Source organism: Pleurodeles waltl, chromosome 6 (assembly GCF_031143425.1).
Source record: "Pleurodeles waltl isolate 20211129_DDA chromosome 6, aPleWal1.hap1.20221129, whole genome shotgun sequence".
Classification (NCBI taxonomy): Eukaryota; Metazoa; Chordata; class Amphibia; order Caudata; family Salamandridae; genus Pleurodeles; species Pleurodeles waltl.
In genome coordinates, this window is record NC_090445.1 from 1,103,979,278 (window position 1) to 1,104,001,370 (window position 22,093).

At 40.8% G+C, this 22,093-nt stretch overlaps 1 protein-coding gene across 1 annotated transcript in view; it reads right to left on the reverse strand.

Annotated features, from left to right (window-relative positions):
• Positions 1-21,523, reverse strand: part of VAMP3 (vesicle associated membrane protein 3) — a 137,883-nt gene extending 116,360 nt beyond the window's left edge. The window contains exons 1-2 of the mRNA XM_069240208.1: positions 21,378-21,523; positions 7,659-7,746 (exon numbers count right to left, since the gene is read on the reverse strand). Of these exons, the coding sequence (XP_069096309.1) occupies positions 7,659-7,746; positions 21,378-21,379 (90 nt within the window). The 5' untranslated portion in view covers positions 21,380-21,523. The remainder of the gene's footprint in view (positions 1-7,658; positions 7,747-21,377) is intronic.
• Positions 21,524-22,093: the final 570 nt, after the last annotated feature.

A 22,093-nucleotide genomic window follows, 5' to 3' on the forward strand; every position in this document is an offset into this window, starting at 1 on the left:
ATCCCCATCACCGGATTTAGTATTGCAAGCCCTGTCATGCAACAGGACCTCGCACTGCAGCCTCGCTGCATCTCAGACCCGAAGCACCCCCTCTGCTAGGTGTCGCATCTTCAACCTGGATCCATGCAATACTCCGCAAACCAGGATTTAAGGTACTTTGGTTCAGCAGGCGTAACTTGGTCCCCGTAGCTGTCCTGTGCTCCAATGAGGTCAGCATGAACTTGTGACTGTCCCGGTCCAGTGCAACCAGATATTCACATATGGCGTTTACGCCTTTTGGTACTATTTGGTCTAAAATTTTAAAATTCAATATCTCCAATTGATATTGAATTTTCGTCATTCAGGTATTTTCTCAAACTCTGTTATGGGCTCCTTTTGTGGTGTGTTTTCACTGAGATACTGTTTGTAGTAATGCACAAATATTTTAGACCTTATTTCCAAGTTAAACCTGACTGCTCTGCGCCAAGCTACAAGGGGGTTAAGCACAAGTTAATTTGGGGTTTACATGTTCCTTACCCTAACATGTGGTTGGTGCTTGACCAGGGATCTCACCCCAGGCATCCAACAACCTAATTTCTTACATGATGCTATGTAGCTCAGAAGTTGAGAAGGGTTTCATACATATATAATCCAGTCTCTCAGATTCCTGGCCATTTGCTTATCCGACATTAGCTGCAGAATGAACAGAGCCAGTTCTAAGATCTGTAACATTTCTCTTTGAGTGGACTGTTATTTCTTACAGGAAAAAGGCTATTAGAAATCGTTAGGAAAGCAAATCTCTGATCCTTTTCAGTTAGCAACTTATGAACCTTCTTTATTATTGCAATTACTAGCCAAAGGCAATAATTAATGAGCTTAGAGGGATCAAACACCAGGGAGGGACGGCCATCCTTGTGCTGGATCTCTCTGCACCATTTGATACGGCCTTTCAAACTACAATGTTGGACAGGCTTCAACAATGAGGCACAACGAACACTGCATTACTCTGGTTTAAAATCATACCTTGAAAACAGAACTCAAGGTTTAGCTTGACTTCCTTTTAAATCCACCCCCAACCCTTCCTAGCCCGTTTGCCAGCTGCTGTAGGGTGCCACAGGGCTGATCACTCAGCCCTAACATATTATATATTTACTTTAACTGAAAAAAAAGGTTAAAGTAACATTATTAGTTAGGTAACTATGTCAGTGACAACAATAACTTTTTGAATTCCCCAGTCATAGTTAGCAGACCGAACTATAACTTGTGCCCTGCCATGCACTGCTAATGACCTCACATATTACATCACAGATGACTTCTCTATATATGGCACCCAAGGCCAACACTGTTTTAACTCATGGGCTGAGTTTGATGTCTTATGCAGATGACATACAAATTGGGGTGTCAATTTCCCACAATGCTAATGCGTCAGGGAATAGGTTCCTTGCACGGTATGATCAAATTAGTTGACTGAGTGCAGGGAAGCGGTCTCAAACTTAATGGTGAAAGGAAAAGCTTTGCTACTCATAGTAAGCATGCACAAGCTTGGTCCTCAGCCTCGTGGCCTGAGCAGGTGGGAGAACCTCCAAATCATGTAGTTTTCGCTAGAAACCTCAGATATTTTTAGACAATCTAGGTGCCACTACACAGATGGACAACTTGGTTTGCAATTCTGTGCATATTACACAAAATATTTTCGTTGCTGCTTATTACCTCTAGGGAGGCCATAGGCCAGGCTCTGTCTCTGTCCACATTGGACTACAGCAATACTGTTTATCTGGGCCTCCCTCAATATCTTTTGCAGAGGCAATAGTTCATTAAAATTGCAGCTGTAAGAATGATCCAAGGTCTTACAAGATTTAGTCTATATCTACTAACTTGAAAAAACTTGACTGGCATTCAGTTAAGTAAAGACTGATTCAAGGTGCTATGTTATACCCATAAAGCTTATTGTAATTTGGTCCAAGTTACTGGTGTGGTGGAATTCAAAAATATAAACTGAGGAGATGTCCCTGTTCAAATCTGCTGATAAATGCCTAGCACTATGGTACCAGGCTAGGTGGCACATCCTTATCGTTTACGGGACCATCTCTCTGGAATACAATTCATCTGGCTCTTGGATGAAGTAATCATCTTTCATTTCAGAAGCAACTGAAGACATTTTTTTGCGCAGTAACTACCTCTCTCCTACAGTGGTCCTCTTTGGTTACAGCACTAGGACACCCTTAAGTAGCTGTGAGCATTAGAAATGTTATTTTGTACCTTCCTTCATACAAAATGGTAGGACGCTAATTTTGCTAATTTGTAACAGTGTTGGAGGACACCAAGAGGCAACAAACATTTGGAATGGTCTCCTGACAATCAAGAGCTCCCAATCTTTTTTGGCTGAGCCCGTCCCAACAGGATTATATCGAGATACCTTGCCCAATGGTGTAGCATACAACAAAATGTGAGTAAGGATTTTTTTTAAATAACCCAAATGGGTCATCAGAACATACACAAGTGACAAACTCATTTTGAGTTCCATAGCCCAGCTTTACCTATTTTGTGAGTAACAATTCAAGTTGTAATGATTTGAGCTTTTAGCATCACAGGTGCCCTTCGATGTGACTTTACCTTTGGAGTATATTTTTGTGTCTATTTTTGCCATGTGAGACAGTGATATTACTACTGAGCTAGACATTTTACTGGGAAGAGAATTTGTGGTGTATGTTTGAAAATTGTAATCCCTCCAGATCCAATTACTGGCTAGTAAAACTACTTCTGTTCTAGTAGTACATAACTATTTTATATTACAAGAAGACATTATAAGCAAGTAGTAAGTCACCTGCTCTGGATGACATCCGGAAAATGCTGCATTAAAAGAGGGATCCCAATCTACAATACTATAAAGAGGCAGGTGCATTTCCTACAGACATGCCAAACGATCCCCACAAACCATTATCCATTCTATTACTCCTAAGAAAAAGAAAGACTGTGAACCGGTCACATTCAATTCAAGAATCTGTGTCACTGAAAAATAATGTGTGCATGAGGAGTTGGGAAAAGGACATGAAATCTGGCCACAGAAATATTTAATGATCCTGGACTGTACTGATCATCTCCCCATACACTTCAGCATCGCACATGCTAATCCACCCAAATGAAGGGAAGCAGAAAGAGGAGAAAGTCACCTTCCACTTCTTTAAAGACATTCATCAAGAAAAACTAATTAATTGAACCAGACACCTCAAGCATCATAACCCTTCCCAACATCTACAATACTCTACAAAAAACAAATCACGTAGAAGGCTAGCTATGCTGCTGTTATGACTCACAACTCAGAGCCTAACCTATCAGGATCCTGATTCACAAAACAAAAAAACTTAAAAAAAGGTTGACGGAAAGCACTCTGCTGCCACCATCTTCCACTCAGCTAAAGACACCTACTTCAAAACACTATGATCAACAGAAGCATAGCCCTTTTTAAGGCCATCAAACTGCGAGCCAAACACACTCCCAAACTCATTATCCCCACTCTAGATGCAACGCTATCTGCCTCATCAAAAAGCAAACAAAATGTGATTTAACATTCTCAAGGGTCATCCACAAATACATTTAGACCCAAACAACACACCTCCTGGTCTTCTTCTATTGCAATATCTTTCAGAGACTTTTTCCAACATTCTAAACTCAAAGTCAATTCTTCTATAGATGAAGTACTTCTTTTTATCTATCAACAAGGAGTACACCCCAAACCCCTTCTCCATATTGTAAACATCTCACTGACCAATGGCAACTTCCCCGACAGCCTCAAGACCAGACAGATCTACTGCTGCAGGAAAAGGCTGCTCCATATCCAGCCAAGGTCACCAATTGGCAGCAACGTATTCAGAAAAGAACTACCAGATTCTCCCTGCCAATTGAGGTGTACCCACGGTCTACGTGGTAACCCACATTTTCTATCTTTATATGGAACTCCTGGAAGTCATCTTCACAGATTCACTGGTGCGCTTGGCTTCACACAATTCCACCTCGAAATCTCCTCAAATGAGAGCATACAAGGACTTGAAGCCTGCCTTGAACGCATCCAAACTTGGATGGAAAATTACCTACAGCTTAAGGTGAAGCCCTCCCCAGTAATGACTCTCCAATTTGTACTTAACAGCTTCACACTCCAACTGACGGAACAGAACAGCCTATCTCTCCCCGAACTGGACATCAGAGGACCATCACCGCTCTCAAAATTCAGTGAGAAACTAAAAGCTCACTTATTCAAGGAAAACTATAGCAGATATGCTGACTCCTCATGTAGGCTGACTTCTCGCCATTTCATAAGCTTTACCACCCACCTCGGTCCCTTCTTCCCCATGTACTCAACTGTGGATTGACACTGTACAGCACACTGCTGACAGACAATTAGGTTAGTGTAGGAAAGTATCATCTTCCTTGGCATGTTACCCCCATTTTTACCTGTATGTAAGTATGTTTTTTGCCTGTCTCACTGGGATCCTGCTGGTCAAGCCCCCAGTTCTTATAGTTTATGGCCTAATGTGCGTCTCTGTATAGTGCTGGACTGTCACTGAGGCTCTGCTAAACAGAACCTCAGTGCTTATGCTCTCCTTGCTTTTAAATTTGTCACTGTAGGCTAGTGACTTCATTAACCGATTTCAATTGGCACATTGGACCCTCCCCCCCTTATAAGTCCCTGGTATTTGGTACCTAGGTACCCAGGGCACTGGGGTTCCAGGAGATCCATATGGGCTGCAGCATTTCTTTTGCCACCCATAGGGAGCTCTGACAAACCCTTGCACAGGCCTGCCATTGCAGCCTGCGTGAAATACCACACACAGTATTTCACAGCTATTTTCACTGCACGTAAGTAACTTAGAAGTCAACTATATGTCGAACCTTCATTTGCTGAAGGTTAGGTGCAAAGTTACTAAGAGTGAGGGCACCCTTGCACTAGCAAAGGTGCCCCCACATAATTCATGGCCATTTCCCGGTACTTTGTGAGTGCGGGACGCCATTACATGCGTGCACTACATATAGGTCAAGACCTATATGTAGCTTCACAATGGTAACTCCGAATATGGCCACATAAGGTGTCTAAGATCATGGAATTGTCCCCCCCATTCCAAATCTGGTATTGGGAAGCCAATTCCATGCATCCTGGGGGATCCACTATGGACCCCCAGTACTGCCAAAGCAGCTGTCTGAGGCTTGCACTGCAGTTAAAGCTGCTGCCGCCTCACAGACAGGGATCTGCCCTCCTGGGGTCTGAGCAGCTTAGTCCCAGGAAGGCAGAACAAAGCATTTCCTCTGAGAGCAGGGTGTTACACCCTCTCCCTTTGGAAATAGGTGTTAAAGGCTGGGGAGGGGTAGCCTCCCCCAGCCTCTGGAAATGCTTTGAAGGGCACAGATGGTGCCCTTCTTGCATAAGCCAGTCTACACCGGTTCAGGGACCTCTTGTCCCCTGCTCTGGCGCGAAACTGAACAAAGGAAAGGGGAGTGACCACTCCCCTGTCCATCACCACCCTAGGGGTGGTGCCCAGAGCTCCTCCAGTGTGTCCCAGACTTCAGCCATCTTGCTTTGCAAGGTGTGGGGGGGAACTCTGGAGGGCTCTGAGTGGCCAGTGCCAGGAGGGGACATCAGAGACCCCTCCTGATAAGGTAGTCGAGACCCCTCCTGATAAGGTAGCCAATCCCCCTCTCGGGGATTTTTAGGGTCTCTCCTGTGGGTTCTCTTCAGATTCTGCTTGCAAGTTTCCTTCAGGAATCCTCTGCAACTACTACTTCATCCTCTGACCTCGGATCAACCGCAGCCAGCTCCAGGAACCTCTGTAACAGCAACAAAGCATCCACAAGGGATACTTTTCTTCTGCAACTTCAGCTCCAGCCAGCAACTGCAACAGTTTCCATGGTGTGCACAAACTGAGGACTCCCAGTCTTCATCCTGCACCAGAAGGACCGAAGAAATCTCCCGTGGGGTGACGGAGTCACTCCTCTGCTCACGCAGGCACCTTCTAAGACGACAACCGGTACCCTTGGACTCCTCTCACAGTGACAAGCGTGCTCCTAAGGACACAGAGGGTGGACCCCATCGACAGACTGTCGTGAGGTCCTGCTGACGCAATTTGGAAGAGGTAAGACCCTGCCTTCCCTGAGAGCGACAGTACCCCTGTGTACTGCAACTTCTTCACCTCCTGAGGCATCTGAGCACTATTTGCAAAATTCCTTTGTGCACAGCCTGGCCCAGGTCTCCAGCACGCCATCCTGTGGCACTCAACTGAGTTGTTCTCCGGCGGCGTGGGAACTTCCTTTGTTGTGCTGCACCAACCGTGTTTTGCACCTCCTTTGTGCCCGTGTCCTGGGACTCCCGTGGGTGCTGTCTGGCATCCTGAGGGCTCTCTAAAGTGCTGAGAGCCCCCTATTCCTCCTCACACAGAGTTGAGGCCCCCAGGTCCCTCCTGGGTCCAGCCAGTGCCATTTTGACGCAAAATGCAAATTTGTCATAACCAAGGGTTGTTGGCGACTTCAACACGAAATCAGGTCTGCATCCATCTTCACGTCGTGGGACATCCTTTGCATCATGCAGGAACCCACTGGCATCTTCCTAGGGTGCATTCCTGCAGTCTTCGTCTAACTGGGGACTCTTCTTTTGCACCCTCTTCTGGGTTGACAGGGGCTCCAGCCCTTCCTAGAACTTCTTTCGACTTCTGGACTTGGTCCCCTTCTTTTGCAGGTCTTCAGGTCCAGAAATCCAGCAGTTGTTTTTTGCAGATTTGGTTGGTTACTGCAATATCCCAATTATGAGGTGTAGTGTGTCCTAAGGAAACTTACAGTACTTTACTCCTGATTTTCTGGGCTCTGGGGTGGGGTAATTTACCTACCTTTACTGTATTTTTACTCACCCAGCGATTCTGCACACACTACACTTGTCTAGGGGGGAATTCATGATTCGCATTCCACTTTCTTAGTATATGGTTTGTGTTGCTCCTAGACCTATTTTTTCCCATTGCATTCTATAGCATTTCCTATTGTTGCACTATCCTAAGTCTAATTACTTACCTTATTTTGGTGTCTAAGTGTATATATTGTGTATAATACTTACCTCCAGAAGGAGTATTGCCTCGAAGATATTTTTGGTACTGTGTCACACAAATAAAGTAACTTTATTTTTGGTAACACGGAGTATCGTCTTGTGTATAAGTACTGTGTTACTATTAGTGGTATTGCATGAGCTTTGGATGTCTCCTAGTTCAGCCTAAGCTGCTCTGCTATAGCTACCTCTATCGGCCTAAGCTGCTAGAACACTACTACTTCATTAATAAGGGATAACTGGACCTGGTATAAGGTGTAAGTACCCAAGGTACCCACTACAAATCAGGCCAGCCTCCTACAGTTAGCACTGAAGAAATGACAAAACAGAGAAACATGCATACAGGAGGCAAAGAAGTTTTCCACTGTTTTGTAAATCTTTATTTATCAAGACATAAAAGGTAGCCTATTAACTGTTACTTAGTAATAAACACTATACAGTCATTTGAAGGTTTAACAGTTTGTGATGCCGTAGAATCATAAGCGACTCAAAATGTACTCTTTAAATTTTTGTAGTTGTGGGCTTACTCAAAAAAACAATATTTAATATACAATTTAAAATGGATATTAATAAATATATTTTGGCTTCAGGCATATATTACCTCATCAACTTGTGCTTGAGTTTGCTGCAATCGTCGAGTTCCACCTGCAGCTGTGCCAGGAACAGCACCAGCGGGTCCAGGTGATGTCCTAAATTGAAAAGAAAAAAAAATCCACACTTTAGAACTCTTACTTTGGAGACTGGCAGATTGACTGGATTATGCCAGTAAAAGCAGTATTTTCAAATATTTTATAAAAGAGTAAAGATTCTTTCTGGAAACTTATTTAGAGGGGCAGGGAATCTTGGAGTTTTGCTGTTAAGTTTGAATTCATTCTGCATAAACCAACACTGCTCTAGAAACCTTACAGAAAGGAGGGAGCAAGGAAAAGAACACATGCAATACTGGATTATGTCTTTTGGAGTTTCCCCAACTATGGGACTGGATGAGTGATAAAAAAGGTGTCCTGCAAGAACACTGTATGTGACCAGAATGGGGGGTGGGGGTCCTGCATCAACATTCAATACTTGCCTTTGGTATACCCACTGTTTCAAACAAGGGTTCGTACTCCCACTGATAAAGGCAAATGAAACAGAAATGAAAGCAGACATTTTCAACTTTAAAAAAAAAAAAAAAAAGTAAGAAAAAGGTGAAGACTATAGACATATTGGGGGCAAGAAGATGAAAAATAAAGACATATTGGGGAATATTGATGTTATCTGCAGGAAATATATTTCTGGTTTTAAAAGTCTAAGTTCGCACTTTTATGGGAATGCGGTTTTGACTATTCTTAGGTCTACCAGATAGTATAAGCTATCTGGCTGCAAATTACCTATTGAAGCCCACCAAATAATTACTATTGACTGGCTTTATTGTCATTCATTTTCCTGCCTCTTATTCAAGGCCTTGCCTTTTATTTTGTGTTGTACCTACCCTGGAGCATAGCCCTTTACATTCCTTTTGATTGCCTGACCTCTAACCTTCCACTACTCACACTTAGGAAACTACTTTTTTTCTTTTTGATTAGAGACACCAAGAGTGCATGTGTTTTCCAGCTCTCTTCCTTGTATGCTTGTGAGCTTGTCCCCTTGACCCACAAACAAGTTCCTCTCCCACTCATGGTATTCTACTCATAACCTTGTCCCGCTCTCTCCCGCATTGGCTTTTCCATGACCCCTCTTTCTGAGCTATCCTCTGCATGCTGCTTTTCCCACTCCTACCGTCTCAACTTTTATTTTATTCCCCAGGTATCGCCTACCAGCTACTCATTAATGGGGTTTGTTTGCGACTGTGCCATGATTCAGCCACATCATTATTCCTCTTTTATTTGGGGGGGCGTCGTGGCACAGCAACTTTTATCAATGCTGTCAAGCATCAGTAAAAAGCATTTGAAAAGCATTTGAAAAGCCATTAGGTCCAAAAGGCAAGACCTATTGGCTTTGTCAATGTTTAATATTACATTTGGAAATGTATTTTGGACTAACTAGTTTAATGGGCCAAAAGCTTTAATCTATATTCAAAATGAAATCAGACTAAGGTTTTGCATTGAAACCCAATCACAAGACATATGGCAAGAGGGACAGAGCAGGGGCTGAACAGTGATAAAATACAGGAGGGCTAACAAGGGTTGAAAACTGAAGTAGAATGCAAAGACTAGAAAGACTAGCCCACATCTAGATTAAAGCCACAGGATGTGGTTGTATCAGAATAAAAAGAAAAAGAAAAAAAAACTCCTTTTAGAAGCCAAAAGCTAACTTATGCTAATTTTAAGTTGCATTGTTGCCTAGCTCACAAGTGGAAATCTACTTCGGTATGATGAAGCCTGCGTTTGCTGCAATACAGACATCCATGATATTTGTTTTTTATGTTAGCTGCTCAACATTAATTTATGGTTCTTTATCAGGTATTACTTCTCTACTTAATTAGGATTAATGCCACATATGCATGTCATAAATGCAGAATGGAAAGGAAAATTGTATTTTGAGAAGAACAAGCACTAACTGAATAAAAATGATAAATGTAAAGACAGTGTTTTGCCAGTATTGTTCAACTGTCACAGTTAGATGTGCCGTACCAAGTTAAAAAAAAAAAAAAAAAAAAATTACGAAGGTAAAATCAACTTCAAGGCTTCCACCTGCTACCCTTCCCCCTCAAAGAAACCTTATAAACCAGAATATTTAAATAATTAATTTAATCTTTTTCAGAAATCCATTCTCCATGGATTATTCTGTTATCTCAGGTGAACTGGTTAATTGTTGTTCAGTTTTTGTAGTTGGTGTCAATACAGTTGTCCTTTTGCTTTAAAAGCATTGCTGGCATACTGAATGCTGTCTTTTCTTACATTCCAAAACTTCCCTTAGAACATACGCAAAGAATAAGAGCTCAATATTTTGAAGAAGCTTTAATGCTATTAAAAGCAATCCAGTAGAGTAAGATTAAGCTACCCCTGTTAAAGGAGTAATATGTACTTCTATGATCAGGCCTCAAAAATCATAAAAATGTTACTAGACCTGCAGGTCGAGTAACTCAAATAATCTTTGACCTAACTGTAATGTACTTGACCCGTAAATTGGTCTCAAATTGTGTGATCCTAGGCAAATAGTTTACAGAGTCACCTTTTTCTTCATTCGCACATATGATCGCACCTTCAAATATGTGAGATCAGTATTTCTGCAGTACAAAAAATGTCTTTTGTTTGATTAAGTAGACTAATGTTTGCTGCATGCATCCCAAGAATCTAGCCCACATACCCATGACGTTTTAGCCCACATAACTCAGGACTTTCACTTTACTAACAACATTGCCATCAGGGCAGGTGTGTTTCTCAGTTTGTTTAAACACTCAATTTAAAAAATATATATGATTAAACCATAATGTGGTAACATATTGTCATCTACACACAGGAACTTTCCAAGAAACGTCCAATACCTCTTCACCAACTTGCAGCTTTACTGATAAAAGTATATAGTGTATTAACAATCTGTGAAAATTGGGTGTCAGAAAACATATCCTTTGCACATCAAACACTTAAGTATTCCGAGTTGATTTCATTATATTAAAATCTTTTATCATCACAGAGAAATACTAAAAAAAAAAAAGCTTTCACAACTACTGAAATATATTTTGAAATGTATGCAGTTGATTTAGTCATTTAAATGTTGTGTGTTAGGAAAAACCAGACACCCTATATCCCTTTATTTTACATTCTAAACAGCAGGTCACACAGTTCACCTTACAAAGTACTGGAACTCTGCAGTCAGAAGGAAAATTAATTGTAAGAAAAACTGACTTTTGACCTCTGTCTGAACACAGAGCAAATGTGGCACAAGAACAAGATTTAAGGGCATCTTTTATTGCCCCTGCACTTTTGAAATGAACAGAACATCTGTTTAGTGTCTTGCTAATGCAAAGTGGGAGTGGTCGAGTAGATTTTTCAAGCCCTATATTTATATTGATATAAACCTTTAAGGGACAGGATCCTCTATGTTGTGCTTCACCACCACTGAAACCCAGACGTAAAGTCAGTGAAGACATGTTTTGATAACAATTACATTTGGTGAAAAAATCATTAACAGTCAGATTATTCAGCCACTTGATGAATTCAGTTTAGTTGTCAGGTTATAAACAAAGATATCATAGGACTGTTAAAAATGCAAAAGGTGTACATGGCAGCAAATGTATGCTGCTCATGTGTCTGGAGGCAATCTTAAATTAAGGTTCATAGTTAACAAGGATTGTAAAGTGCTTGCTAAAACAATCAAATGGATGCTCGCGAAGGAACACTGGATTAAATATCTTTCTGTATGCTGATCCCTTTGTAGATGGAGACAGTGACTGAAATATGAACTGAAGCTATTAAAAAAAAAAAAAATCCCACTTTTGAAAACGGTCATGTCAAATTCTACATGGCAGTCTTAATTCATTCTTTGACACCACTGATAAAACTAATTTTGCTACTGTTACGCTTGAATGGATGGTCAACTATTATTGGGAGATAAAGCTGGGTTTCAACTACACTGCTGATAACAGACCATTTTAAGGTACCTTGGGAGGTCACAAGAAAGTCTGCAGAGCAGTTGGGTGTTTTATAAGGCTGCTTCATGGGCTTGACTTGATAAACACGACAAAACGGTGTGTGCAAAGCCACTCGTGTCCTATCCCTCCAGTGACTACAAACTGTTACATTCCAACAATTGGCAACAAAACAAGTAAGGCTCTTTTTTTAGGAATAAAAAGAATAATGGCCTAAACCAAGGTTGCAGATTGGTCCTTAACTCTTTTGTTCATTTCTGGCACACCTACCCTCAGTCTGCTTGACTCATTCTGCTGCTAAATTCCTACATTGGAATGTCAAGAAAAAAAAATATTTACCTGCATCACCTCCTTAAGAAGGTTAAAGTGTTGACTAAGAAATAATATAAAAATCTAATCTTTAGGAATAACTTTAGAGCATCATTATTGAATTAAAAAAGATAAGATATATTTACGGCATCACAGTTCCAAGATGCTGTTACACTCCGGTTTAATTGCAGTTTTAGGAAATGCTGTGACAACTATCCTGACCTCATTAAGTGGGGCACCTCAGAGCTCTATATCTTCAATGTCCTGCATGTGACTTTTACAAGAAGATTCTCCTTTGAATGTAGCCCCTGCAGGTAGATGGTGGACACACTTCCACACAAGAGGAACATTACTCACACAAGAGGGACATCATCCACACACCCTAATTCAAGGAAGACACAAATGTTGAATGCAGGACCCAGAAAACTGACCACAAACAGAACAGAACAGAGCAGAGGATCTTCTAAGGCCACCACACTGAGCTCATAATAGGTTGTGCGTGTTCCCTGTGATCAGGACTCCAGCTGCAAAGGAGGTGATATGCTCTCTCCTTGTAGCAGAGGGAGAATTAAATAAAAATGAGAACCTTGGTAATGTCCAAACCAAGCTTTAGGGAGTTGTCTTTGGAAGAGAACAATGGACAAACTGGTTTAAAGAAAAAAAATATATATATATATATATATATATAGCAAGAACAGGTATACATTACAAAGCTGGATAGACGAGCACAACTGCTCAGGATGCTGCAAATAGTCTAGAGTATTATCAAGTGATGGTGCAAACCTGATATTATACTGAGGCGTAGTGAAAGATCAACATGCATCGAAAGTAAATGAGTAATGGTGGAAATTCGAGCATTCACAGAACAATTTTTGACAGAGCATAAAACCCTCTTTTCTTGCTGCTCACAGTCAAGATAAGTACACTGCTCGCTGTTACTCTTTAAAGTTTTTATTACATATATGTTTTTTTTTCTACATGTATTATAATGTTGTGCTTTTTACGATGTTAGTGTTTAGGCCTCGCTCGCTTGTTTTATTGTATTGCGCTCCGCACGCGACACTCTTTGAACGTTCTATAACATTAGTTTGTTTTCTCCTGAGGTATTTCTACCTCTTATGCGCTCCGTTGCTGGCTATGTGTGGGGCTTCCACTGGTAATTGTTTGAAGCGACCAAGCTGCCTTCTTCCACTCCGACCCTTGTCAGTCAGAAAACAGCCATTGAGGGCTTTCCATTCCCTTCCCTGCCTTCACTCTGTGTAGCCTCTGCCCCAGGGCACGCCCCTTCCCAGCCCGCTTTCATTTGGCCCCTCCCTTTTGACTTTTTCAGATTTAACCCTTTAGGTCTGGGTTTTTTCTGTATTTTTAAGTCTTACTGGCTTCTGCTTTATTTTTACTACCCCTATTTCTAAATGTTTTGCATGTTTGGCAATTGTTCTCCACTGTTTATTTGTTAACATCTCTGGAGATGAGCAGACCCAGTCTATGAAGGAGAATTTAAAATCCTTCACTAAGGACTCGGTTCAGCATGCAGTCTCGGGATCTATGCTAGATATGTTTTTAAATGTAGAAGCCTCTATATCAAGAATATTACAGAACCCCAAGGATAATCCTCCTAAAAGAGGAACGAAACGTGTGGCACCACCCTATGTACCTGCGAAAGGCATTTCTGTTAAGTTCGGGCCTCCCACCCGATAGGTGAATTCTTCGGGGCTCCCTTCCTCCCCCATTAATATTCTAAACCTTAGAGACACTGACAGCGATGGGGATGATGTTTTACACAACACCACATATGATGATGTTTAGGATGATGGGCCTTTGGAGAAAAGGTGCAAAGATTCTCCCTCTGTGCTTTTCCCGCACCTAGAGTCTGATGATAACCATCCAAACTCTTCAGAATGGGATCCATTCAATCATGTTGCTGATTATGTGTCCCTTTATTCAAGCCATGTGCTTGATAAAGCGTCTAGAAATAAGATGAAGTCCGAGTGCCCTAGACCTTCCCTTCCATTTAAGGTGGCCGATACCCCCCACTATTGACCCCAATTTGTTATTTTTCACTAGCTTTGGGAAGGATCCCAATAAAGGGGGGAGGGGGTTTGATCGAGCCTGGTCGAATTGCCAGGATAGACTTTTTGACCCAGTTGGACTTTTAACTAGGATTTTTGATTTGGCCGAAGAGGCAAAGATGGAGGGGAATCAGGTGGATCCTGAGGCGCTCTCAAATTGTGTGCAGAGCAATATGCATGCTCTGCAATGCCAACGCCTACATATCTCAGGAGCAGTGGAAAAGCCTTCTGACCAAGGAGGAAAGACCGAATGGTGATGACCTTCTCATTGGGTACTCGTTTAAAAAGGAGATGAGCAGATTAGTTTCTGCGTTTACTTCTTTGGACAAGGCACATTCTTCGATTAAAAGAATTTTTCCCAAAGTGTTTTTAGAAGGGCCGGCAAAGGAAGGGGTCAATTTGCTGGCCATTATTCATCAAGAGGGCAATCCGTGGCAGGGGTGTGGAATTTAATAAAATATCTACTTGTGCATGGGACAGGTCACTTCTTAAATCTACTTGTCCTATAAAAAAAAATCTACTTGTCCCTTTGGTGTCACGTAGTGCAGCGACAAATTATGACAGCAATACCTTTATGTAGGAGCTCTGATAATAGCCTCTCTGATTATGCCAGGACTACTACTATACTAGAGCTCGGATGGCTCGAATACTTGCAATTTCAGTCCCTACTATAGTAATTTCCTTATTTTGCCACCTTTCACCGATCTACATATTTGGACAAGAGGAAGCAGTAAGCAATAGTTCCAGGGCTGGAATACCTTTTAAGTCTACAAACCTATGAACTTGCATGTTTTAAGGATTTATACCACATCTTCTCTAATTTTTTCCATAATGAGAAAGGTTGGAAATGTACTCCTGACAATGGCAGAGGTAGAAGTTCTTTCAGGATTGGGAAAAAAGGTTGGAGGGAAAGTGAACTTGTAAACACTCAAAAGATTTTCACATAAGCAAATCTACACATGTATATTTGTTCGTGCTAAAATACAGATCACAAATATTTTCTAGGAGTCCAATTTCCTGGTCTACTTCTGTAATTTTTTGTGAATTCATGAACGCCGCTAATTAAAAGACATATACCATTTGTGACTTTCTTTAAGAAAAGGGACCCTAATTGGTTGTGGCATTAAAAAAGAAATTTTGTTTTAATTAAACATATATTTCTCTATCTATCGACTGGCTTTGTGAGTGATCGTATTCCCTCTTCCACACGGAGCATATTGGCACACAAAGTAATTTGCTCAGTGCCAGGGACTACTGTGGCAATCAGTAGCGTAACAAAACTAGAGGCCCCCCGCAAAGAACATGTAGGACCCCCCCCCCCAACCCCAGACTCTCTCAGGGTAGGTGCTGTGCTGAGGGGGCCCCTTCGAGGGAGGATGCAGGGCGTTTGCTACGCCACTGGTGGCAATGTGCCTTTTGAGACCCAAAACTTCTTTTTTTTTACTTTTTTTTTTTTACTTTTTGCCAGTGTTTGTTACAATGGTGGGGGCCTGGCAGCTCCGACAACAATAAAGTGCTACAAAAGCCATGTCAAAACAAGAAACGCATTGACAAAACCAAAAGACTCACAAAATAATGTTGGATCAGTTGGCTTTGCCAGTGCTTGTTTATTTTCATGCTTCCCATAATCTTGTTGAAAATGTTTACACTGATTCTTCTATTAAGAATATTGTTTGGAAATACTAGCATGCATCAACACATGGAGTGACGCTCCAAAGTAATAGCACCTACAATTTCCTACTTGCAATTTTTTCTCAACATTGTATTTTGAAAGCAAAGAATCATAACTCTTGCTTACAAGCTTTTGCAAACATTTGAATCTAATCAGAAAGCATTCTGGGAGCATTATACTTAGCCTCATATTGTTAAACTTTCCCTACGTGTGTACACTTTTTGTTTTAAACTGGAATTACTGCCAGTAGTGCAGTGTGACCTTAAAACGTTTATTTATAGTGCCTATCCTAATAATGAAGGCTTTTCATTAACGAACCATAAATACAAGCTCGAACAGCATTAACAAATGTCACACATTACCTCAACTGCAGACAGTTCCCTTCTCTTTAAACTGGCAGCCAAAGGGTTTGTGCTGCAGTGGGTTGGGCCTACTTGTGCCAAGGACAAAATAAACATGGAAACTTGTTGCCCTTGACCCCAAACAATGTGACGCAGGACCGGGCGATAGGAATTCCACATCCCTGTAAAATGGTGCTTTCAAAATATAGATTTTAGTTATACCCAGACTCTACATAATACAATTTGTTTTATATAACTGTCCTTTCAACACCTTTTCAGGGGTAGTAAGCGTTACGTAAATACAATTACAATTAAAAGCACGCACTTCACAGCTCAGTTGTTAACCCTTTTCGCTACCACTCAAAAAGAATAAATCTTTGTCATCACAAAGGTTCAAGATGTTCGCTCAATTAAAGCCAGCACAGGCTCCCAAGCATCCTTTAAATTTGCAGATTACCCTTTACATTTTCAGATTAACTCGGAGCCCACGTTTGCATTTCTTTCAGGAAACTAGGCACTCTGGCAGGAATGCTTGTTTAGTTGTCTGTCCCTCCCTCAGTTCCACTGAAAAGGAGACTCAATGAATGATAATTCAGCTGAAGCGTCTTAAACTATCAAAATTAAGGGCCCTAGGACAGTAGTCTTTTTCCAAAACAAAGACGATTTGGATTCCACACAGAAGTGAGGCTGTGGAATGCGTGCCCCCTTCCCATGGCTCCATGGCCCCCCGGGGGGGGGGTCGCACCCCAGAGTGAAGACCTCTGCTCTAGGCGCTATAGATGTTGCTGTTTGGGGTCAGAACTCTGGCCTGGAGTATTGTAGAGATTTCTGATTTTTAGTGAGTATTTCAGTTTTATGTGTAGTATATTTTTCTTGTGTGTATTAAAGAGCTTATTTTTTTATAAAGTAAAATGCTGAATGGAAATATAACTTATTAGCTGATATTAACGTGTAAACTGTATCCTGAATGTATAACCCACCTCACCTCCTTGAGTAAGCCCTAAACTGGCCCGTCTCGCTAACCTGAGAGAGTAAAATGCTGTAGAAGACTATCTGGTTATTCTGTTTGGGGTCCAATAGTACTGTGGACTAAGGACATCACTGTTGCACCACTCCAAAGGATGCAACTAGATCCCAGTGACCTCCGACTCCCTGGTGCCCCAGGAACGTGGTCATCAGAAACAGACAAAGACCTTCAGAAGCTGGAGGGAAGGAAGCCGCTTTAGGATTAGAAACCTTCATGACAGGTCGAAACAAAAACAAAAAACTTTTGAACACATCCAAATAAATATATAAAACCTGGGCCGCTGGAACTTAAAAAGATACACAAATCTAGCACCATAATGGAGGCGGATATTCGACCTGTGACCGATTTCAAGGTGGTGTTCCAAAAAGTGGACGAGCCACATTTGTTCTACAGGTAGGTGAACGGAGACAGAAAGGTCGCTAAACAAATGGGAGCAAGCACGTACCTCAGTTATGAGGTGAAGAAGCAATCTTGGCCATATGGGGGATAACCATTATTCCACATCAGCAGGGCTGAAACTGTAGAGTGTGATTTTTGTTGGTAATGGATAAGATTACATTGTCAATTAGAGGAAGAGAGAAATCCTGTACCTCTCGGTGGTGTGGAATTCCTATAGTCCTACACCCAGGACATATTGTTTGAGATCAACAACAACAAGTGATCGGTTTTATTTTGTCCCTGGGACAAGTGGGTCTGACGCCCTGCAGCACACTTTGGTTGTCAATTTACCCTACCACATTATGGAGCAGGGAAGAGAGCTGTCTACAGTTGAGGTAATATTTGTGTCCACATGCTAAAGCTGTTCAAACTTGTATTCATTAATGCAAAGCCTTTATTTTTCAGGTGAGCACTCTAAATAAATGTTGTAAGCTCGGACTGCACTACATTACATTTATAGCAATAAAATACACAACTCACTATTCCAGTAAAGAAAATGTGCACACATTAACAAAGTTTAAAAATATGAGGCTATGAATAATGCTCTTTGATTAGATGCAAATATTTGCAGAAGCTTGAAAGAAAGATTGATTAGTATTGGCTTTCAAAATAAAATGTTGACAAAAAAATGCAAGTAGGAAAAAAAATGTCTTGCTAAACTAATGTAACCTTTTAGATACCATTTCTTTGAAGCATAATTTTGTAAAGAAAAAAAAAAAAAAAAAAAAAACACAAGTGTTGATGCATGCTAGGATTCCCAAAAATTATTCACAATGTAAAGTCAGTGTAACCAGTTTCAACAAGATTATGGGAAACCTGAATATAAACAGCATTCGCAAAGCCAAAAGATCAGACTTTTGTTGTCAGTCTTATGCAGATCTGGTTTTGACACAGCTTTTATAGAACTATATTTTTGTTGGAGCTGCTGTGCCCTCTTCTTTTTAACAAATATTAGCAAATAGCAAAAATAATTTCCGGTTGAATAAAGCACACACTGCCACAGTAGTTTCAGGCACTGAACAAAACTACTATGTGTCTGATATGGTCCTTGTGAAATAGATTGTGATCAATGTAATATGAATTTGTAGAGTGTGAAATTTGTCACTTCTGAGGGTACCAAGACAATGAGTAGGAGCGAGCTCTGCAAGTAGGATCAGTCACAGTGAAGCAAGCCGGTAGATGGAGGGAGATAGATAAAAATATATAAAAATATTAGTTCATCAAAAGGTCTTGGATCAAGCCAGACCAAATTAGGGGCCCAATTCTTAAGAATGTCACAAAAGTGCACCCCTGGTATATGTCTTTCCACTAGTGCAGATTTATGTATTTCATGAACTCACACTCAAAAGCACCAGCCACACCAATAGGTCTTCCCCTGGCAAGCTGATGACATGGTAATTTTATTGTCATCACTTAAGAATATGCTACAAAAAAAAAAAACAAGCATTGGCAAAGCCAACAGGTTTCGCCTTTGTCTTTTTTTTTTTTCTAACTGGCTTAAAAATATTAGAATGTTTGTTTCATATTTTTTTTTTTTAAACAAACATTATTATAACATTTTTCTAATATAAGCCAATTAGATAGAAAAAAAAAAAAGACAAAGGTGAAACCTACTGGCATGCGGCTAAAAGAGAAGACGGAAGGCGGGACAGGAGACGGGAGCAAAGACAGCAGACGGCATGCAGTAAAGAAGAAGGAAGAAATAAAAAACAGGGAAGAAAGAAGACAGACAAGCAAAAAAAATAAAAGACAGACAGAAAATGCAGGAATGAAGCAAGAAGATGGGAGCAAAGATGGCAGTGAAGACAGAAGACTGCGTGCGGTAAAGAAGATCGAAGAAAGAAGACAGGTGACGACAAAAGACAGCATGCAGGAATGAAGCAAGAAGACAGAAGATTGCAGAAGTAAAGACGACAGTGAATACAGCATGCAGAAAGAAAAAAAAAAAAAGAAACGCAGAAAGAAGACAGAAAAAGGCATCGAAGAAAGAACCCAAAAAGTTCCATAGCATTGTAAGGTCGAGCCTACTCAAGGCTGTTTCTTTCCTAAACTCAGGGACTTTGTTCTGCCTATTCGTCTCAAGATCGCACCTTGAAAATATGCTAGGAATACCACTTCTTAAAAAATGACTTTTGTAACATTGCAAGTCAAGACCTTACTACAGTCTACCTCAAATCACAGCATACAATACAGTACAAGCCCATGAGTTTCGAAGCTCGGAAATTGTACATTTCTGAACTTACCATAATAATCAACAGCTTAAAACTGAAGTTATCTTTGAACTTGTTACAAATAATCACTTTGTCAAGTACAATTCAAAATACTACTCGCTCCAAGTAATATCAGGATCATCAATCAATACCAACGCAGAAAAGTAACTTTGCCTTATATAGGGAAAAGTTGTACACGCTGGGTATTAAGCTATTCACAAACATAACGTATCCGATCACGTGACACAATCAGTCCTATAATTACACTCATGAATCACTCCCACTTAAAATAACGAACTTGAGAATTTGCATCAAGTTTTTCGTAAACACCTCTCTAAGCGCTTATGTGACATTTTTCGTTACAAATGTATGTTTCATAAAGTGATCGAGAACAAGGCTCGTGATCCGGTAACAACTAAAAGATAAGCTTCAGAACGCCCCACAGAGCAACGTATTAATGCTGAAGTGCAGAAAAAAAGTTTCACAAATTTACAATCAGGTTTTAAAGGATAACTTAAATTATTCCTAGTTAAGTAGAACAACAGCTCTTTGGATTTAAGGGTAATATTCCTTTGGTCACTGAAAATAAGAGGGTTTTTGAAGAGGCAGAAACAAAAACCCAGTTCGATTGCTAGTTTTGTCCTGAAAATATTTACTGATGTTCCTTTTCGTGGCAGATTATGGCACATCACGTGCACAACACTGATTCCCAAAACATGCTTTTGCAATCCGACATTACTGAAACCAACCGACATGTACAAGTTAAATATGTGTTTTAGAACTAGAATCCATATTTACGTGCAGGTGAATAAAATTTCATTTTTTCCTAACCACAGCAGGGCACAAAAATAAGTGCTCGGTTACAAGACCCACCGAAGCAAAAAGTAGCCTCCTGAGTTTAACAATACTACTGTTTATCAGCTTTAAGTGTGAAATTACGGTGAAACCGCTTATTCACAGACTCTTATTGAATACCAGATGAGTTGATACGTCAGCATCATGATCGGGCGTTTAATAACCCTCGATAAAAACAACGGCTGCAAACAGGAGGAAAAGGTAACAAAGTGTTACACCAATTTTAATCCAGGGCTATATGAAACGGAATTTGGCAAAGTCACATCATTTACTGCGAATTAAATTAATCACCTTGCAATTTTAAAGAGGTCTACAGTCTTGCTTTACAGCCAAAGCACTAAATCTGGTTTAAAAAAAACGGTTAACGCAAGTGCTATCCCGAGCTGGACAAGACAAGCAAGCGTTCAGATGGCGCGTCAACTCCCAGTAAGGGTAGTGTCACTATCAGCCGATAGAGACTTCTTTCGAGCTATAAAGAAAGGCATAGAAAGCCACCAATGTGCCAGTACAAGCGAAGCGCAAGGCCACAGACAACGAGGAGTTATCTGACAGATATTAAAATCGACATTACACCTAAACCACACACGCAAACACTATAAACGATCCAGACTGTGGCTACAAAACAATGAAGAACTAGGCAACAGATTTACACTGGGGTGGCCCTTTAGTAAATAGAGAAGATCAAAAGAAGTTGATAAATTGTGCAAAATGAAAATAAAAAGAGTGATGGGGGGTATCACTCAAGTAAGGAGTGAGAGATTACGTCCACGATCCGCAAACCCGGGAACTTTCCGAACAGCTCCGGTTTTCGACAGTGGCAATGACTCACATGTTTGGGGCTGGCAGAACTTAACACCGGTCAAGAAATGCAGCGCTGAGTTTCCCACCGAACTCCTTCGTCGCCGTTAGGCAGCAAGGCTCTACGTGCAGTCACGGGCGGGTCCGCGAGATGCTGACGTGATCAGAAAAGGGTGTGGAGGCAGCGCGTTCTACGCACAGTTCGAAGCAGCACAGTCAGATGAGACACGGTGTGAAACATGACTATAGAAAACGGACAAGAGAAGACGATCATCTGAAACCAGCCTGGTGAGTGGCCATTTTGGAAAAGTAAATACACCGGCCTAGAATACGATACGAAAGTTCAAAGCAAACAGTTCACTACCAAATTCAAGCTGCCGCTTACTTGTCAGATGCAAACAAACACATGCTAAACCTAAATTGTACTTTTGGATGCTGTGTTCTGTTTTTTTTAAACTTTTTTTCTCTCGTTTCAGGCTACAGTAGTTTGAGCTAATTAAATGTAGCAAATGTTGTGGTTTCTGTGAGAATAAAAAATGTTCTAGCTTACAAGTCAAGGACGTTCATTTCTGTTAAGTCACAGTAAAACTCACAGCAGCCACTACAATTAAAACTTTTGAAAACTACATTTCCCAACAATATGACATCACAGTCTCAATGCCAATCACAGCATAATTTGTCATATAAACAGCGACCATCATAACTCTTCCTCTTTCTATGCGATGAGGGTAAATATAAGTGTTATAA